Genomic DNA, 20806 nt, shown 5'->3' on the forward strand with positions numbered 1-20806 from the left:
ATAATGGGGATTTTTAGATGGATTCCCCTCAAGATCACCAGAAGTCATTGACTCATACATTTAGTACATAAACCAGGGGGGGTTAGCCAGTACCATCTAGGGTGGGGGGGAGAGGGGGCGAGGTCTATGCCATTAGACCTGGAAAATGTGATTGTGTTGCCACACTTGTAGCTTATTCATGCACTGTTGGCAGCCTTCCCAAATACACAGTAGCACTCCCCATTTAACAGTTCTGCTTGAAGCCTTCGCCCTACACAGGTCCTGTGTACAGTAGAGCTGAGAGAGCTGCTCTCTAGCCTAACACAGGATTGGGTTGGAGAGGATTTGTCATGGAAGATGGCCCCTCCACATAGCTGAGAGGATTCTCTATGCTCCTCCACTACACTTGGTTGTGATAGATATGGCTCTTTATGTCACTCTGCTGAACCAAACTGCTATTCTGTCTGGGGTATTATTAGCAACCGCAACCCCAAAGCTTAGAGGGTTTGAAATTTGTGTTGCACTCCCGGTGCCTGCTTGTCAGCCTGCAGATGTAAGGTATATGGTATCTGAGTGCAACAGGTTAGGGTTAGCCTGATGTGGTAGCCTATTATAAAAACTAGGGTAACTGAAGCTCAGGTATTCCTGTAATTTTGCTATTTAAGAGCCCAGCCCCTCTGACACATTTTAGGCCTGATTCTAGATCAATCTTAGACACATGAATTGACTTAGTAGTAATAGTAGTTTGTTGGAACCCCAGGCCCAGTCTGACAGAGAGAATTAGATGAGATTGGCTGTACTTTACAATCCCCAAGGGTGAAATTAGTTTGTCATACAGCCGCCATAATTAAAAACGGAACAAACCCTCACGCCATTTAAAAAAAATAATAATCACAAGGCTATTACAATAAATAATTGTGCGTTGTGTTCTGTTCCCAGACCGGGAACGGTCCTCACGGTCCAGTCGCTGTCGGAAGATGACCACAAGTTCTGGATTCACGCCATGGGTGGGAAAGAACCAGTGAGTATCCACATCCTGACAGCTCCACTGTAGTGTCTATTGTCTATTGAACTCTACTGAAATTCTATGAAAGTGGTACATTAATGCCAACAAGTATTTTTTGGTTTGTGGTGACCTCTTGGATATCAAATGATCTGTGGAAAGCTACATATAATACATTTTTTACAGGCTGGGCAGTACTTGGGTAAAACCTTTTCAAAAGAACGTGGAAGTAAGTATACAATGATTTAGAAGCCCCTGATCTCAATCATTTCAATGTAATCTCTGATAATTCAAATTACTTTTGAATCATTTAAATAACTGTTGTCATGACTCTGCAGTCGATGCACAGCTAGATGACGTAGGATTGTCATTTGTGAAGAATGCCATCAACGCCATTGAGACGAGAGGTAAGACGATGCATGATGACAACGGAAGGCCTAGGCAATATAAAGCCTACAGAAGTGTACTTTGAGGTTAGCTGACTGGCTAGAGCAGGGGTGGGCATTCATTTTGTCTCTGTGGGGGGGATCGGGGTTTCAAATTTCAGGTGAGGGCCGCGCATTTCTTTTCCGGACTGATTTTATGTTAAAAGCAATTATGGCAGTTATTTGAAAATATAAATCTGTTATTTATATGTACTTTCTATCACGTTTTAGTGGTTCAAGAGTGGCCAATGGTTGTGCTAGTTTTGTTTTTTTTACTCAAGACTCCCTCTGAAGTTTGCCCACACCTGGGGTAGAGCGGTAAAGAGGGTTTTGTGAAATGTTGTGATGTCTCCCTTTTAACACATGAGGGCAGGCTTGGACCAATATCCAGTCATATCTTTTTGTGCTGTGGCCACTGTTCATAGTTTACAGGTAGTGGGGCAACATATACACGGAGTGTACAAAACATTAAGAATACCTTCTTAATATTGAGTTGCACCCCCTTTTGCCCTCAGAAAGCCTCAATTCGTTGAGGCATGGACTCTACAAGGTGTCGAAAGCATTCGACAGGGATGCTGACCGATGTGGACTCCAATGCTTCCCACAGTTGTCAAGTTGGCTGGTGGACCATTCTTGATAGAGGAAATTGTTGAGTGTGAGAAACCCAGCAGTGTTGCAGTTCTTGACACACTCAAACCGGTGCACCTGGCACCTACTACCATACCCCATTCAAAGGCACTATTTTGTATACACAATCCATGTCTCAATTGTCTCCAGGCTTAAAAATCCTTTAACATTTCTCCTCTCCTTCATCTACACTGATTGAAGTGGATTTAACAAGTGACCTCAGTAAGGGATCATAGCTTTCACCTGGTCAATCGGTCATGGAAAGAGCAGGTGTCCTTAATATTTTGTACACTCAGTGAAGAAGCCCATCTTTTGATTTGAGAAACTGTATTTTCAAATTTGATCATTCATCTTATGATTGTTTGTGCTATTAAGGGCCATTTAAACTGTCTGTTGACAGGTATCAATGACCAGGGCCTGTACAGAGTGGTGGGGGTCAGCTCCAAAGTCCAGAAGCTCCTTAGCCTAATGATCGGTAAGACATGCTCATTTAGCACCCTTTAAAGTAACTGTCCAGTGAAAATCACTTAAGTTAATATTCTGTTAACTCATACCCAAATGATGCTGTTGACTCATCCTATACTCATATTTGAGGCTAAAGCATACATTTGAGGAAAAAACACTTTAAAATCCCACCTCAAACTTGTATCTCCAACAAAAAAGGTCTGCTATTTTGTCAATGTCATCCTGTGTAGGATTAGCTGGCCAATCGGTCTGCTCGCATTAATGTTTTTAACGACTGGTATACGCCCACACCATTCTGTTGGGGTATGACCACAGCATTCCAACACACAAAAGCTGCTTTAGAAAAAAAAAACATACTTAATTACATTTTGGGGATGGGAGGAAAACGATTTCACTCATATTGTAATTAATTATAGGTCATATTTCATAAAAATCTGGAACCTCTGGACAGTTAAATTAATACAGTAGGCATTGTGCACCCTGTCTGAGCTACCTAGTTGTATTCCGAGTAATGGTTTCCTGGGACTTAGACGACGATATAAGCCTGAGTGCAACAAGTGCTGCTGGTTCGGCATTGGCATTCAGATAGCAGAGGGGTGCCTGAGAGGCCCCCTTCCTGCCTGCACCCGGCCGTCCTTGCAGGGACTTCACTTGAGTCGCTCAGCGGGAGCTGAAAATTTGATTTCCTCGCCATCTCCCCCCCCCCCCCCCCTCTAAATGTTATTTCATGCTCTCTTTCTCCTACTCTTTCTACCCCGCCATCCTAATGTTCTTTTATCCCCCTCATCTTTCTTTATCCTCTACCCCCCTTTTTCACGACTGCCCTCTCTAGACACCATCTGTGTCTCGTCGGCTGTGTGTTCTGAATCTGAATGGTAACAAACCCAGTCTGCCACCAGGCTGTCCCGGAGCCCACTCCAAACTTTCCACCTGAACCTGCCGACTCATACTTCACAGCCCATTGGCACACTGTCTGCTGGTGCAGACTGGGTTCAATTAGTATCAGTTTTCTTTCAAATACCATATGGACACAGGTAACTCTGAGGTAGTTGAGATTTAGGTCACCAGTCATTTATTTTGTTACGCTGTCTTCGTCATGTTAACCATAAAACACAAGCGTTTTGCCAACAGCCAAATCAGTGTATGATGTGTGGGTTAAACAAAACGCAGCACCGGGCTGAGACCCTGAAGAAAGTCTTTAGATTTACGTCATCCCTCACCTCCTTTCATATCTCACCCACTAACATGGGCACAGTCCGATCAGTGGGGGGGGTGGTGGTGTGTTACAGTTAGTCGTGACCAGATCGCCACCCTGCGCGTAGTTGACAATTCACTGGACCAGATGTAGGGAAACACTCCAGTTCAATGGAGGGGTTAGAACGAGGCCAAAACAGCAGAAGTGGATCACATAATTTTCCCACTGTGCTCACAAATCTCTGACAGTGGATTGACAGAACTCCTAAAGCTTAGCATAGAGAATGGCTATTTTACAGCTGGGAATTTCACTGCTGGGAATAGAGGTAAAAGGACTTGGATACTACTAGTGTAGTCAGTCATGTCCAAATACATCTGTTAGAGAACTATGTGGGTTAGTTCATATTGATGTGCGCATTACAGTAGCTAAAAGACACACACACCACTCTCCCACCATCTGTAGCTGTGTACACACACATTTGGCTGTTGGCCTTCTAGGAAAACATTTGGTCCAGCCTGTTGATGTTGGACAGGCCACTGTTCTGTGGGTAAATAAACACAGCCCTTCTGGTTTTAGTACTGAAGGGAATACAGTCAAATGAAGTACATAAATGGCCCGGAGCAGCAACCTACCTCCCACCAAGTCTAACCCCTTGGAGACCTCCTGGTGACCTGGGGCTTGGCCTCGTACCAACCTCTGACTCAAACGCACTCAACTGGTGGATCATTCATCAGGTCAGACCAGTATAGTTAAGCCTGGCTCGGTCCAGTTTGACTCCGTAGTGTGAGAAGGCTATACTTTAAGCCAGCCAGCAATCGCCACTGGGCAGAACTGCTCCTCAAGACTACTGCATTGCTTTTATCCACATAAGACACATTTGACTTTATTTATATTTTAGCTTCTTTGCAGCCATTCACTTCACCATAGGGTTAAGTAACAATACACTAGTTGAACAAGTTTAGGCTCAGGGTATCATGGGAATTGGAATGTACTCTACTAAAGTAAAAAGTATTGGTGCTTTGTATAATTTGTTGATATTGCAGATGAGAAGAGTAACGATGTGGATCTGTCTACGTGTGAGGACTGGGATGTGAAAACAATCACCAGCACGCTAAAGCTGTATTTGAGGTAAGGATCCTTTTGTGACTCAATCACTCGTAGTCAGCTACATAATCGCTAGGTTATGTATTCATGTCGGCGATTATGTCTTATTAGCAAGCTGTGGAGACTTTATGATAACTGTTCGTCATTGTCTGAGTTTGAAGTTATTCTACTCTGGGGGTAGAAGCATAAAATCACTTCCTGGAGCTCAACTCCTGCAATGCAACAGGACATTCACATTGCCGCATGGACATCCATGCATTTTAAATTCAGACACATAATCAATCCACTTCATCAACCAACCCCGTCTCTCTGACTTCATTATTCCCAGTCGCTGTGTGTTCTAAGAAATCCGTTGTTGACCTAAGACTTAATTGGTAGGGAGTCTTGGCCACTTTCTAGGAAGAAGAGCTGCATCCCTGGCTTCAGGTAGTTTATCATCCATCTTTGAATGTATTGATTAGGTGACCAGGTGAAAAACAAAATGGTGTCCTGTGGCAGGTATTTTAACTAATTTACTGCCACACAACCAAGCAGTGATATGAATACATTAACTTGATAGGGATTTTAGTGTCATTGTTTATCCTCTGATCAAATCAATCACTCAAAATAGGTTGGATGCCACATATTAAAGGAATCCTGTTTTTTTTGTTCAAAGATGAGTCAATCGATTATATAGATTAAGTTATTGCTTGCTTTTTCAAATAGCAATTCATTTAACTGATAGTGTTTTTATTTCAAATCTAGGACTATCTGCAAGGTAACTAGTTAAATGTACCCTAAAAGCTAAGCCAAAGTTCTGTTAGCTAACTGAAACAAACTCTCACTGCATATTCTGACACCAATGCAATTACGGTGTCCAACGGAAACTGAGTGATATTTTCACTCTGTAGTGCTGCATAAACTGAAGGGGTGTTAGAGGTTTGGTTCGTTATGGAGCGATTTACTGAATAAAATTATAGCCAACTTATCGTTAACCCAGGCCAGTCTGTTACACTTTCTTCTGCACTTGTTTTGGAATTAGTTCATTACGCTTCTTCAGTACTCCATGTGCTGTAAAAGGTTTAGTTATCAAAATTAAATTATAAAAGATTGGCAAGTTCACCAGTGCAATTGCCATATAGCCTATTAAATAATAAACTTTGAGTGAGCCAAGTCTATTTTTCCATCAAATGAACAACATTAAATAAAGAGGATTTTAGCTTAGTGGTCAATGTAAAAGCATGGGAACTGGAATGGTGTCAGTCTGTCCTCTGATAGGCTAGCAGGTCAGAAGTCACGGCAACTTGTGTTGTGACTGGCCAGATTTTGCTGCCCGCCCGCAACCCTTACAGGAAGTATTTTGATGTTGCTTGCTGTGGGTCATGGGACTAACTCTCTCCCAGGCTGGTCCCAGATCTGTTTGTGAGCTCTTGCCAACTCGTTGGCCTCCGAGTGGCGAAGTGGTCTAAGGCATCACTACAGACCCGGGTTCGATCCTGGGTTGTATCACAACCGGCTGTGATCAGGAGTCCCATAGGGCAGCGCACAATTGGCCCAGCGTCATCCGGGTTTGGCCGGGGTAGGCCATCATTGTAAATAAGAATTTGTCCTAACTGATTTGCCTCGTTAAATAAAGGTTCAATAAAAAATTGCTGTGAATTTGCATGACTGCAGAAATGGATTTGGTCCCAGGCAGCGAACTGCCTTTCTGGTTTATGTCAAGGAGTTTTTCCTGTTTCATAATGAAACCTGACAGTCAGCCAGTGGGATCAGGCAAGTAACCGAAAGGTCGCTAGTTTGAATCCCCGAGCCGACAGGATGGGAAATCTGTCTGTGCCCTTGAGCAAGGCACTTAACCCTAATTTCTCCAGGGTCTATGTTAGTGGCAGACCCTGCCCCATTCTCAAATGGTATCTCAGGGAGAGTTGGGATATGCAAAGAAACACATTTCCAACTCACCCATGCATATTAATACACTTTTATAAGCACTCACTAAATTATAATTAAGACATTTAGATTGCTACTGAGATATTGCAGCTGTTAATGTGACTGTCATTTATACATTGCACACGTCATATGAAAAAATGTGTAACTTTTTTTTTTTTACACAAGCAATCTAACAATCTAGGAAACCATCCAATCATATGATGTAATTAAACTCATCCAGTGAGTCAGCTGAAACCTTATTACAGGCTTAAGTCTGCAGTAGAGACAGTAGATTTACTGTAAATTGTCCTGCAGCTCCATCCTCCATCTGTCTTCCTCTGGCCTGCTGCAGAGCCAGAGGGTCAGCCTCTCTCCTCCCCTGCTGCTCTGGTTCCTCAGGGGAGGCTAAGTAGCCTTGGCACAGGGCCTGGTGCAGCACCGTGAAAGGACCTTCAGAATTTGGTTATCTCACTGTGGCATGGTGCGCCATCTAATTCCATCCCGACACGGCCACATTAATCATTGTTGTGTGCAGACCCTATAAAACAGTGCTGCGTCTATTTCTGTCCCCCCCCCCCCCCCCCCCGCATTCTCCCGCTCTTCTGCGCTCCCTTTTGGTCTCCACCTCTTCTACTCGCTCTTCTCACTTTTGCTCTCTTATGCATTCTCTCTTTCTTTTCTGTCTCTCTAGGAGTCTTCCTGAGCCACTGATGACCTATGGACTCTACAAAGACTTTATCGCCCCTGCAAGTAAGTTTGGGCCGTCCTCCTCACTCACAATACAGTTCTGCTCAAAACAGATGTAAAACCACTCACAGGAGTGTAGGAGCAGAGCAAAGGAATACTTCTCTATTTTATTGCACGTTATCAATGAGTGCAATGCTGTGTGCATGACTAGCAAGTGTTTGTCTGTGAGAAAATTCATTGTCTAAGCGTCCCAGTGTAGTTGGGTTGGCTATGAATCATTTTCATTATCTCAGTAGTTCTATGGAAAACGGATGCTAACTTAACTGTTTTGAATGTTTCACATCTTGTAGTCTAAACAAATGCTTGTTTTCCTCTAAAAGTGCCCCAGCATGTACCCATAAAGCCTTTCATGTGACCGAGAGATGTCTTCATCTCTCACACACACACACACACACACACACACACACACACACACACACACTTTAATTCAACCTTCATCTGCCTTTAAAGTAACCTTTGGTTCTTTGCAATTAAGGTAACTTAAAAGGGAAATGTTACCACCTGTTAAACACTATACATCCTAGTATCCTACACTAATGTCCTCAAATGGCCCAGTGACTTTGAACAGAGAAACATGACATTTCTCTCCCTATATAATCTTATTCCAATAGCCTTCCTGAAATGTCCTGAGTGATCCTCCTAACATGAATTACCCTCAAGTCCCATAATTGGATCACGATGGAGTGTTTTTATCAGCTGTTTGCAATGCCCTCATAATGCAGGCACAGAAATGCATTAGCAATAAATATTTTCTGAAAGATGACAGCATCCTTAAGAAGCTTTATTCCCTTATTCAAATGTGTGTCGTTCCCATAGTAATGGGGGGGTGCACGCCGGCTGTTTCTGTGTGTGTGGGCAGTAGCCATCAGATGCCTGTGTGGGTGTGAGGAAATGTTTAAGGGATGATCTTGTGGGTTTTATCACAACCCTTTTACATGGTAGCTTCTGTAGTATAAAGCTATCTCTCTATAGCCAGCAACAGTAGCCTACATATCCTCTGGCAAAATGCACTCATGTCTAATATCAGCGTCAAACAGGAAGTTTGCTGTTCATCTCCATACTCTTTTATTTGCTGTTAACCCTTTACTGCTTTCTTTTAAATATGAAACAACCCGTTGTAGCCTACACTAGCTGATTTTAAGGCAATGTAAACCGCATCTGTTGTTTTCTTGTATGGTAGCTTGTACTGGGCTAAACTGACTTTTGTGCTGTCATTCTGTTACCAAACTTTGCATCTGCACTGTTCTTCAACTACATGTATTTTTGTAACCTTTTCAGTGAACAATTTCCAAAGTCGTCCTTGTGCATTGAGTTGTGGTACTTTGTTTAACTTAGAAATAATCAGATTTTGTTTGGCATACATTTTTAAAGTGAAGAAAAATGGTTGTCTCCACATTGTTACCTGCCTTACTGTAACTGCACCAATATTGACTAGAGCTGCCGACGATATTTAAAACGGACGACCCTGTGTCTCCAGTGACTAGATCCGGAGTCGGTGGTTCCACATCTCCTACTGTGACCGCTCCTTCCAGAGTGAGATCTGACTGCACCAGAGCGCTTGCAGCTCAATCCAAAATTTTCTATGGATGGATTATCACGGGGAAATCCAAATCCTTCTTCTTCTATGCTGTGCAGTTTCTCCGTTGTGGAGTCTCTCCCCCTAAGGAATGGATAGTACAGCACTGTAATAACACATAAATGGTTGTTCTGTTTTTGGTGGATTCCAATTGTAAAAAGAGACAAGTCTCTTTGGCAGATGAGCCCTGCATACACATCAATCAACAACAATGACACTATACATATACATATCCTTTACACTATAAATGAAAAGCGCAAACAACACATGAAACGCATTCTTCATTTAAAAAGCCTCCTAATGTCCATCTGAATTTGCATGTCATTCCACATGAGGTGCAAAAAAACTAAAAGAGGAGTTTCTCTGTGGAGATTGAAGGGATCTCCAGGGTTAGCCATCCCGGAGTCTAGTAACTTAGACATATTTAAGGTTAACAGTGAGGTGTGGTGGAAGTTTATGCAAAGAGGGCTTTATAGACGAGTGCAATGCACTGTGATAAACTGCGTCCAATGGCTTCAATACAGTGGCAGCTGCATTCATAGACAGTAGTCAATAACCAGAACGTTGACATACTCATTGGTTTTCTGCTATTTAACAGAAGGCAGGACTTGCTCCTATAGAAACCTTTTAATTCTCAATTCCTTAACGAACTCATCAACATACTTTTAGAACAATAGCTTTTCGTCAATCCAGTTGTGCAGATATTTATAAGTCGGGATACGGTCAATGTGGGCTCCATCCAAAGTACATAATTCATAACTTTTTGTGATTTGAAAAATAACATGTACTTAGTTTTACCTTCATTAAATACCCATTTGGATTCAACAAAGGATTTCTGCAGAGCAATAAAGGTGACTCCTACAGCATGGTGCTGGCAACACCTGGGTTGTGGGTTTGATTCCCGCATGGTCCACATAAAATGATGGCACTTCTGTAAGCGACTGTCAAATAACCTTGTTTGTCCTGTTTTTAAACAGAGGGTGGTAGTCCAGAGTCTCGTAGCCAAGCCATCCACTGCCTGGTCCACAAGCTGCCTGAGAAGAACCGTCTGGTCCTGGGGCTACTGATGAAACACCTGGCTACGTGAGTTAGCAGCCTCGGTCTCGTACTCTTTCTCCACTGTCCTTGTTCCATCCCCCCATCTTTCTCTCTTCTGTGTGTCTGTCTCTCTCCCCATCAATCTTTCCTTTCTCATGTTCTGTTCCAACTAAGTGCAGGCAGAGAACTCCCTCCCCATCCTGTCTTAGAACATCCCAGCACCCTCCACAATAGTAGTCAGCCGTTTAAACTTCTTCAACAGTTCTCTTTGCCTTTAATGAAATGGCCCGCTCCCTCCATTTCCCACCCGCTCCTCTGGGTATACCCCTCTCTCCAAACTGGACCGTTAGCTGTTACACAACTCGCCCTTTCAGAGATTAGATAGGATCTGAGATTTCAAAAATAATCTTTGCTAACATTACAAGGTTTTACCTCAGCAACTCGCTTTTTATTTTTTTACGACAAACTAAATAGTAGCAAATTGAAGATAAGTATATAATCCTTGTTCCCTGAGGCAATCAAAGTCTGGAGGATCTTATTTCTTAGAGAACCTGCCCCAGGGTTCTCAGAGTAGAAGTAAAAAGGCATTTAAGTGCAGCAATTGAAATTGAATTTGGATTATCCAGCATGAAATTCTTCCGACTGGAGTTTATTTTTTTATTTAAAAAAAAAATTGGCTGCGTGTGTGGGGTGTGTTTTGACTGTGTGAGCTTGTCCTGCAGGGAGAGAGGCAAGCTGAAATTTCACACCGCTGTCTGAAATGGTTTGAGAGATGTGATAAAGGAAGGTTGTCACTCGGTGACATATTTAGGTCTGCAAAGGCTCCCTTTCATACATTTCAACCATCACTCTGCTGAATGGCAATTTGTCATTTTATACATTTTTAAGGAGAATATCTTAACCGGTCTAATATGACTTTGAATTTAATTTGTCTTAACTTCTTATGAACAACGTACATTTCTTACGATCCAAAATTGTAACAGTTGATTCACTTGATTCGTCTCTGTTTAAAAAAACAAATACAGCAACACATGACAACAACGCCTCTTCTGCATGTGACCTACTTGTTGTGTGAATGTACTGACGTATGTGGAACTGATAGATGCGCGTGCAGACTACATTTCTATTGTTTTTAAATGTATGTAAATTGTAGTCTTGTCTGATGTCTTTTTCGTTGTGTGCAGAGGAACCCATAAAGACTAGCTTTGGCAATTGGCTTAAGGCTAATGGGAGTCTAACCTCTGCAGTTTTTGGCAACTCTTCAGTCATTCTAAAGCAAGTGAAAATTCCTGCCCTAGAAAAAAACAACCCAACTTAGCGTCCCCTTACTGTGAATCGGCTGAAATGCAACTGAAAAAGTTCAGTTTGAAGGGAAGGTCAATGTCCTTGAACAATCTATGAAGTGGTGATGAACTGGGTAATGATGTCAGTCAGAACTCTAGCTAACACCTATGAGGCCAAGCCAGAGATGCTGTTCGAGACACCTCTGACTGACATAACAAGGTGGTAGCAACACCTTCCTTCCTTGGCAAACTGTCAGACAGACGTTAGTAAGCCGTCAGACATGGAGTAATCAGATCTTCAAAGCGAATTAGAATTTTCTAGCTGAATTCTTCACAGTATACAGGCCTTCTAAAGTGTGTATCCCCCTAAGGAAAACATTTTAAACATCAGGGAAAAGCACTCTAAATCCATTGTCTATGAATTCATGAATTGTTATCCTCCCTGGTCTCCCCATGCAGTGTGGCGGCCCACAGTAAGTTGAACCTGATGACGGTGGCCAACCTGGGTGTGGTGTTTGGTCCCACCCTGATGAGGCCCCAGGAGGATACTGTGGCTGCCATCATGGACCTCAAGTTCCAGAACATTGTGGTGGAGATCCTCATCGAACAACACGAGAAGGTAACCGCTGGATTCTTCTCTTGAACGAAACCGACGTCCGAACACACTCCTGAGCAGTGGTGTAATGTACTCAAGTAAAAACCTTTATTTAACCAGCTAGGCAAGTTGAGAACAAGTTCTCATTTTACAATTGTGACCTGACCAAGATAAAGCAAAGCAGTCCGACACATACAACAACAGTTACACATGGAGTAAAACAAACATACAGTAGAAAAATAAGTCTATACGGTGTGAGCAAATGAGGTGAGATAAGGGAGGTAAAGGCAAGCAAAAGGCCATGGTGGCAAAGTAAATACAATATAGCAAGTAAAACACTGGAATGGTAGATTTGCAGTGGAAGTATGTGCACGGTAGAGATGGAAATGACGGGGTGCAAAGGAGCTTAATAAATACAGTAGGGGAAGAGGTAGTTGTTTGGGCTAAATTATAGATGGGTTATGTACTGGTGCAGTAATCTGTGAGCTGCTCTGACAGCTGGTGCTTGAAGCTTGTGAGGGAGAAGTGTTTCCAGTTTCAGAGATTTTTGTAGTGTGTTCCAATCATTGGCAGCAGAGAACTGGAAGGAGAGGCGGCCAAAGGAAGAATTGGTTTTGGGGGTGACCAGAGATATACCTGCTACTTAAATAGTTTTTTGGGGTATCTGTACTTTACTATTGATATTTGACAACTTTTACTTCACTACATTCCTTAAGAAAATAATGTAGTTTTTACTCCATACATTTTCCCTGACACCCAAAAGTACTTGTTACATTTTGAAAGCTTAGCAGGACAGAAAAATGGTCCAATTCACGCACTTATCAAGAGAACATCTTTAGGTCATCCATACTGCCTCTCATCTGGCAGACTCACTAAACGCATGTTTGATTTGTAAATTGTCTGTTGGCGTGTGCTCCTGGCTATCCATAATTTGAAAAGAAAATGATGCATTCTGGTTTGCTTAATATAAGGAATTTGAATACTTAAGTTACTTTTGATACTTAAGTATATTTAAAACCAAATACTTTTACTGAAGTAGTATTTTACAGGGTGACTTTTACTTGAGTAATTTTTAAGGCATCGTTACTTTTACTCAAGTATGACAATTGGGTACTTTTTCCACCATTGCTCCTGAGCTTGTCCCCCTGACCACAGTAACATCTATAGACCCATCCTCTAATATTGTTCCTCAAAGCTGCAACCAGAGGAAAGCTTGTCTTAAACGCACTGCTGAGACTTGTCTCCAGTGCTGGCAATGGGATTTTGAGGACATTGCCTAAAATGTCACTCAGAGCAATGTATAAGCATTTCCTCGTTTGTAATATTCTTCACATTTTGAGTACAGTAAAACTTATTGAAATCCCTGTTTGTCTTTGGTTAGGGCTCTAAGACAAATTAAACTGTGTAAAGCAGCTTATTGATAAGAAGCATTAAATAGTTTTTATCTATGTGTTTGACATAATGTAGAGATGATCACTTTGAGCTGACTACAGAACCTGGCTGACAACATTCCATCTGCCCAGTGGTTGACGTACAAAGCAGGGATTCTCACTTTGCCCCTTTTTTTGTGCTTAAATGATATCCAGTATGTCATGGTACTCTGACATCTACAAGGGTACATGGAAGGTCCTTTGCCTAGCCTACAGGGTTTAAGTCCCATTTTGAGCCATGCTACAACAGAACTGTAATCTGCTTTTAATTCATGTAAATAGTCATCTGCCTACATCTATAGAGTGGCTCAATTCCCAGAGCCAAAACAGAAAGGGTTGAGATTATGTGATCTGTATTCTAGCCAGCTATAAGATGCCAAGAGTACACCTAAACTCCAAAACATGAATTGACCATGGATTCCTTGTCAATTTCGAGCTCCTCTATTTCTAACAGTCCAAATAGAAAGCGCTCAACCTTCAACCACCAAGCAATTAAAGTTTTGGTGAGGAGACACTTCCATATAAATAATGTTCCAGAACTTCACCAGGCACAGCACAATTTGAATGAAGACTTGGTGTCAGAGCCAGAATGTAATACCATTGGACGCTTTAAGAAAAGTAAAGTGCTGAGCTGCAAGACGAGAGGTGAGGGAGTTTTGCAGCCAGACAGACTGACATTAGCTTTCCTCTCAGGCCCAGCGCCTCCCTCCCCTCCTCTCTCCCTCCCCCTCTCTCCTTCTTGCCAGACTGTTGATACCCCCAGATGCTAGCAGACAGTGTTTTACATTCACATCCATCTGCAGAGATTGCTGAAACTCTGCTGCTCTCAACCATATCAGATTTCTCTCACACTATCGTCCTTTTTTTCCCTCCCAACTTTCTTTTATTTCCTTTTACCTTGCTCTCTTCCCTCCCTCTGATCCTCTCTGCCTAATTTCTTTCAACTCCACATCCTGAAGTTAGTCTGTATGTCAGCACATCCACTACGTAAGCCTCCTCCAGATCTACTGTCCGTCAGTGGGTCAGCAGCGCCTTGGCTCCTCTGGCTCCTGTTCATTATGCACTAAACGGCGCTAAAACCAAGTGTTTGTCCAATGAAAACGGTTATTTTTGTTTTCTATTGCAAAAAATGTTTTCTGTTGGGTGCTCTAATAAACACGATACTGCTTTCAGCAGCTTCCTTATTCCCTAGACTGGATTTGGTCCTAGTGTTTCGGGGTCTAAGTTTATGTTAACCCTGATGTAAGTTGCAAAGGAAAATCCAATGTGTTTTCCTAGTGCGCAATAAGTGAGCAAAGTGCATCTCAACTGTCCCTAGAGATACCCATGCTGCTAGGCTAAAGTGCTTTGCTATCTGACTTGTGTCAAAGATGTGAGCTCTTCAAAACACATTTTACTAAGGTCAAATGAGGACATGTCTCGGCTCAATATGCTCCATCTTTGCTTTGAGGGAGTAGTTAAACACATTTTGGTTATGCAAACACAGTATCCCCGCCACTCACACACACGCTTTCTCTTCTGGTTTCAGATCTTTGGAGATGTCCCAGGCCCGTCTTCCCCAGGGCTCTCCGCCCCCACCAGGCAGTCCAAGAAACTGTCGGTTCGACAGAACCGACCCCTTGCCGTCTATAATCCAAAGACCGTGGACCTGCAGACGGGTAAGAGACAGAGCCCTAACGTTACATCCTCAGCCAGGCTTGCTGAAAGGTTGAGTTGGAATGAGGGACCCCTACTCATGACTCAGGTATTTGACTAAACGATCCCAGTAAAGGTTCCTGTACTATATGAAGCTGGTGTTGCACCTTTGTAAACCTGCACAATAGCTAATATAAAGGGGACAGCTGTACCAGGCCTCTCCTCCCACACTGCTCTACCAGGAGAGCTTGGTGATTTAGCCTGACGTGACTTGACCTGCTGCCCTACTGTAAACCCCAGATCCCCAGCTCCTCCTCCTGGAACATGACCTAAAGGAGGCCGAATCTGCTTATCAGACGGACTCTCCTCCCTTCGTATTGCTCCAAGCTTTTACCATTGGGGTATTTTAATGCCTGGGATGAAAAATATATAATCCTCTCTTTAACCATATTGTGTTCGGAGTCTGTGGATTATGTTTTTAAAGTGATGTCTAACTACCTGGCGGAGAACGTTTTTAATTTTTTTAATATATGTGTGGGCAAATATACCCAGTAGATTTGGGCGACTACGCTGAAGGCTGCGTCCGCACCTAGATTATGTATCCATGGAAAACTGATAAGCCAAGGGCTTTTTTCTATGGGGCTGAAAATGGTTGAAGGAGAACTGAGGGCATCCATATATTTGTCTATCATTTTTACATATGCAACTCGTGTGTTTAGAAGTTGAAATGAGTTAAACATTTGAGGGCCTACAATGGACCGTGAGGAAGGTATGTGTTTCTCATCCATTTTCACACGTCTTTGTGTGGCCGTAGCTTCAGCCCCTTGCAAATGTGTTAATACACTTCCCTTTCAATGGGGCAACTGTCCAACAGGTATTGGGTTTCTGAGGACACTGCAGTTTGGAGTGCCAGGAATATCATATTTTCCTGGATCAAATCATTCACGATCAAGTTTTGTTTTATACCGTACTCTATTTTCTCTCTGTGATGGACATCTTACATTTTTCCAAAACTCCGGTGAAGCAGAACATATACTTTTAACAATATGTTGACACGTTAGTGAAAGATATGACTGCCAGGGTTGGGAAGAAAATCCTGTCTCATTTGCAAGACAATGAACCAGGTACTTTTGATGATTTTTCTGGGCAGTTCAATCCTGTGTTTAGCTTTTAGCATTAGCCAGGGTTGTATTCGTTAGTCATCAAATGGAAGACTACTTGAACTTGTCCAATACTAAACACTTGTTTGCGCTTTCTTTATGAAAGGTTTTGCTACAGTAGCTAGGTTTCCATCCAATTGGCGACAGATTTTCATGTGAATATTGTCACATCTGTGTAAAATGATATGCACATTTTCCCACCCGACATGTTTCTATCAAACTAGCTCATTGTGCAGAGAAGGCTGTGCGTGGTTGACGTAGTGGACAAAAAAATATAGTTTTGCGGTTAAATTCAAATGTACCCCCCAAAAAATGGTTTCCATTTGAATTTAACTCTAATGATGGTTTTGTCACAAACTGTTACGTTATATAGCAGATGTTCCTATTCTGGTCTTATGTACGCTCTAGCCAACAGCTTAGTGCGGATAGGCTAAAAGAGATTATTATGGATAAGATTTTTTTTTTTAATGTATTTGTCTAACAGCATTGATCATGTCAGCAGAATAATCTCTTTTTATTATTTTTTTTATTGGAAAGAGCATCAATCTCTTCACCGTGCACTTTCACCACCCTGTGAAGTTTATCGTAACATCTGTAGCCTAATAAACTGCGTGCTTTCCCGTGTCAACATATTGTTTGACTCCAAGTTTACTGTGATATGATAGTTATTATATCAATATTTGCGCATAAAGGTGTTTCCACCTCCCATTTTTTGCATAATTCATTTTACCAACACAAAAAAGATGCCACCATGTCGAATGAACAAATTGTCTGCCAGCATTTATACAATTTGTACCAGCATTTCCTGTTTCCATAAACCCGGTTCGTGACTTGATTTTTTAAAATTTATTCGGAAGGTAATTAATCCGCATATTGGCCAAGGCATTGTGTACAAAGCATATGTTACATTCTACAAGAAGTCTCTGGTTTTGATTATTTGCTTCTATTTGGGTTGTGTTTTCTAGTAAAGTAATAAAGTAGTTCTGAATAGCTCATTTGGATCGTGTCAACATGTTTTGTTTTGACTGCAATATCCTCTTGATAGATGCTTCTCCTTAACTCTATACAGCTGACGGTAGTGAACGTTTTTAATAATGGTAGAAGAGAACGGGTTTTACTGGTTCCAGAGGCTCTAAAACCCAGACAGTCATCCATCTTGTGCTCAGTGCAACCAACAAAGCAACAGTTGCCTTTTCTCCGACAGCGAGACGGCTTCTTGTAGTTGTGTGGACTTTGTTTTGATACAATCGAGGCTAGATGTTATATGGATTTTTTTATATCTGTGTCATCTATAAGACCTATTGTATACGGGCTGAAAAGCTACAGTATTTCATGAATGGCCCTTTTATGGTCATGATTGTCTTCGACAGAATCTGCAAACACTTTCTCGCACAGCGCTGTCAGCCATTTGCTTTTAGTGGAGTACGGGGGGACCCTGCCTGAACATCACTCCTTTAATATAGACTCCCATAATCCAGAATGACCGCCCTGTTGCTTTGATCGGAGTGGTGGGAAAGGAAACGACACTTCCAAATTTAAACAAGCAACTTCCTTTTTTTACTTTTAATTGCTGCTTAGGATCGTCTGTCCCTCCAGTTTTAAAAACAGGAACTAAGAGTTGTACTTGGCCTGGAACCTCCTAGCGTCCCTTAGTCATGGTGATCTCCTGCTCATCCACTGCCACATTCAGCTGCTGTAGCGGCACAGGGTCATCCACAGAGCCACGTTTAGCCTTGCTCCCCTAAATAAAGGACAAAGATGTTCTCATCCAACAATTTGCTCTCAATGACTAACAGCCTTCTCCTCAGTGTTACCGACATCACCTGATGTCTGTTCCAACTCGGATGAGGCGTCGCTCGGCAGCAACGAGTCGGTGTCGTCCCAGTCGACTGCCTCGGGGACGCCTCCGGAGAAGGCCAACCATGCTCCCCTTCTCGCCAGCCTCAGCACAGACAGCCCAGGGTAAGTGGGTCTACATGGAGAAATGCCTGCGGTTAACCTCCGCATCAGTCTTTTCAGATATTCTGGCAACTTCAGTTGCAAGTAATGTATCCTGATTGGTGTCACTATAGGATCAGCTATCATTACATCTCTCCATGGCAAAAGAGAAGCCTGCTATTTTACCCTAACCTCTTTTAAAATGCTGTATCTAATACAGGCTACCAACTCTCCTGAAATAGTCATTCATTCTTAATCACTCTAGCTAAACTTCTTCTGCATACCTAACTTTCCCCCAAGTCACCCCTCCACTACCATCCACAATAAGATCTGTAGCCGTCTGGCTTCACCCTCTCAAACTCCGACAGTCTGGAAGAGCTGACGTGTTGCAGTGGGATTGATTGTTGTTTTCTCTACTCACACCACTTAGTCACTGACGGGGACATTTTGGTGTTGCTGGCTCCATTCATACCGCAAACCTTCATATCTCTTTAATTGAAACTATCTCTGTCTCTGAGAAACTCTTTGAGCTGAATATATCGCTAGTGTCATAACCTGCCCAAGAAAATATGTATTTTATTTGTTTTTTTATTATGTGGCACAGGAAGTAAATTGATGCCCAATTCCTCCTGTCTACCCCTTCCCAGTCTCCATGTACATATGCATGTCTCTCAATTTCCTTGCTTTCTCACTGCTCTCCTTGCGCTCGCTCTCCCCGCGCTCGCTTTCCTCGCGCTCGCTCGCTCTCCCCTGCTCGCTCTCTTCCCCCTCTATCCAACCCTTCTCTGAAGTCCTTGGTTTCCTTTAGTTGTCTCCAGCCCACAGCTTGCCTTGAATGCTGATGCGAGAGCTAATAATAATATTGGGTTAGACTGCAGATGTTGGGCTGCTCTTTGTCTCTGCAGTGTCTCATGTCTGCAGATTCACCTTGTGAAATAAACTTTATTTCTCTGACTCCCTCTACCCCTCGCCCACTTTCCCTCCCTTTCTCTCTCTGAGATGCTCAGAGTGCAATGAGTTCTTCTCACAAGACATACGAGCTGTAAAACAACAAAATTAGCACATACTTAACTGAGGAGAATTAATGATTTCGCTTTGGTTTTCAACGTGTATGCGTGTCTCGCTCTCTGTGTCGCACCTCTAGCCTTGGCTCCAAGTCGCCATGGTAGACAGACGGCGCTACAGTGGGTTACATAACCAAGACTAGTTTTTTTCCATGTTTTCCCACTTCGTGGCTTCGCCTCTCCTCCAGTGGAACGGAAGGAGTGACCGGGAGGGGGTCGTGAATATCGCCATTATTTGTTTGGGAGACAGGTGGCGGTGCGTCTGCCGTGTAAATCGTATTTGCTTTGGGAGATATTCTAGTTCACTCTTATAGCTCAGCTCTGACCTTTATGAAGACTGCCGTGTGAGAGCATGGCAGGGAGCACCTTTCTGGCAGAGGCCACGTCACTTGCCACCAAAATAATGCGTGGGAGGTGGAATGAGTGTACAGTAGGTAGCTTGTTTTCAGATCAATTTGTGCTGCCTTGGCAATTCCTGTTTAGCTTGACGGTGACATTGACCGTAGGAGTTGCCAAAACGGCACAAACAGATCTGAGACCAGGCTAGAATAACTACCAGCCTCAACACTGGAACGTGAAGTCACTGTGATGTGGTGCTTACTGCTCAATATCTGGAATTGTACCTAATTAGTACATCTGTTAAGCTTTTACCTGGAAAAAATGACATTTTATACACAAGTTCAACTACATCAGACACTATTTTCTGTAGAGTGATTTATCATCTCTGCCAACTTCAGTGTCTCATCTCAACTTCTCCCCCCCCCCCTGCAAATTAACTATCTGGATCTCCCCGTGGCAGTCATTTCCAGACCTGGAGAGTGAGACTGTAATTCTGCCACTTCTCCTCTTCCTCCCCATCCCTCTCTGTTGGTGGACAACTGTGGACAATAGAACAGGGTTTCCTGCCCACCCAGATTGAAGGCAGTTTGTTGGTGCTTACCAGCTAAAATCTAATGTATTTGTCACATACGCGTGTTTAGCAGATGTTATTGTGGGTGTAGTGAAATGCTTGTGCTTCTAGCTCCGACAGTGCAGTAATATCTAACAGTTTCACAAGATGTACCCAAAATACACATCTAAGTAAGGGATGGATTAAGAATATATATACATATGTCAGAGCGGCAGCATTGGACTGAGTGATATAGAATACAGTATATACATATGAGATGGGTGATGCAATATTTACACACAACTATACTATTCTAAGGTATCTTAGTCACTTTAGAGTACAGTTTATACATACGAGACCCTGCCCACCACTCCTCCAGTAATCAGTGATGTGGAAAGTCTCTCTTAGCCCAGAAAGAGGAGCAGTAGAAAGTCCCCCATTGGCAGACCCTACCAGGCCTGGAGGCTGTGGGGTTGAATTCCTTTCGTGCCATACGGTAATGGGAACCAGCAGTGCACCTCTTTTGTACAGTGACTGCCCCCATAGCCACACGATTATAAAACTAGTGGGAGCTGAACTGGGACCGGAGGGCTGCTAGTGTCTGATCCCAGGTATCTTCTCCTGTCCTGCTGTGTGCCCTTGGGCAAAGGCACTTAACGCCAAAGCTGCTCTTGATCCAGGGGCACTGCTCTGCTCTCAATCCAGAGGCACTTACCCTGTGCTTCTCAACGTGCGTGTTTTATTTGTG

At 42.8% G+C, this 20806-nt stretch overlaps 1 protein-coding gene across 1 annotated transcript in view; it reads left to right on the forward strand.

Moving 5' to 3' along the window:
• The window catches only part of LOC139374718 (rho GTPase-activating protein 10-like), a 68355-nt gene that overhangs the window by 36955 nt on the left and 10594 nt on the right, over positions 1 to 20806 (forward strand). The window contains exons 11-20 of the mRNA XM_071115827.1: positions 919 to 1000; positions 1169 to 1211; positions 1321 to 1389; positions 2435 to 2509; positions 4738 to 4822; positions 7395 to 7453; positions 10004 to 10109; positions 11807 to 11966; positions 14901 to 15030; positions 17976 to 18129. Of these exons, the coding sequence (XP_070971928.1) occupies positions 919 to 1000; positions 1169 to 1211; positions 1321 to 1389; positions 2435 to 2509; positions 4738 to 4822; positions 7395 to 7453; positions 10004 to 10109; positions 11807 to 11966; positions 14901 to 15030; positions 17976 to 18129 (963 nt within the window). The remainder of the gene's footprint in view (positions 1 to 918; positions 1001 to 1168; positions 1212 to 1320; positions 1390 to 2434; positions 2510 to 4737; positions 4823 to 7394; positions 7454 to 10003; positions 10110 to 11806; positions 11967 to 14900; positions 15031 to 17975; positions 18130 to 20806) is intronic.

The sequence above is a fragment of the Oncorhynchus clarkii genome, chromosome 19, assembly GCF_045791955.1.
Source record: "Oncorhynchus clarkii lewisi isolate Uvic-CL-2024 chromosome 19, UVic_Ocla_1.0, whole genome shotgun sequence".
NCBI lineage: Eukaryota > Metazoa > Chordata > Actinopteri > Salmoniformes > Salmonidae > Oncorhynchus > Oncorhynchus clarkii.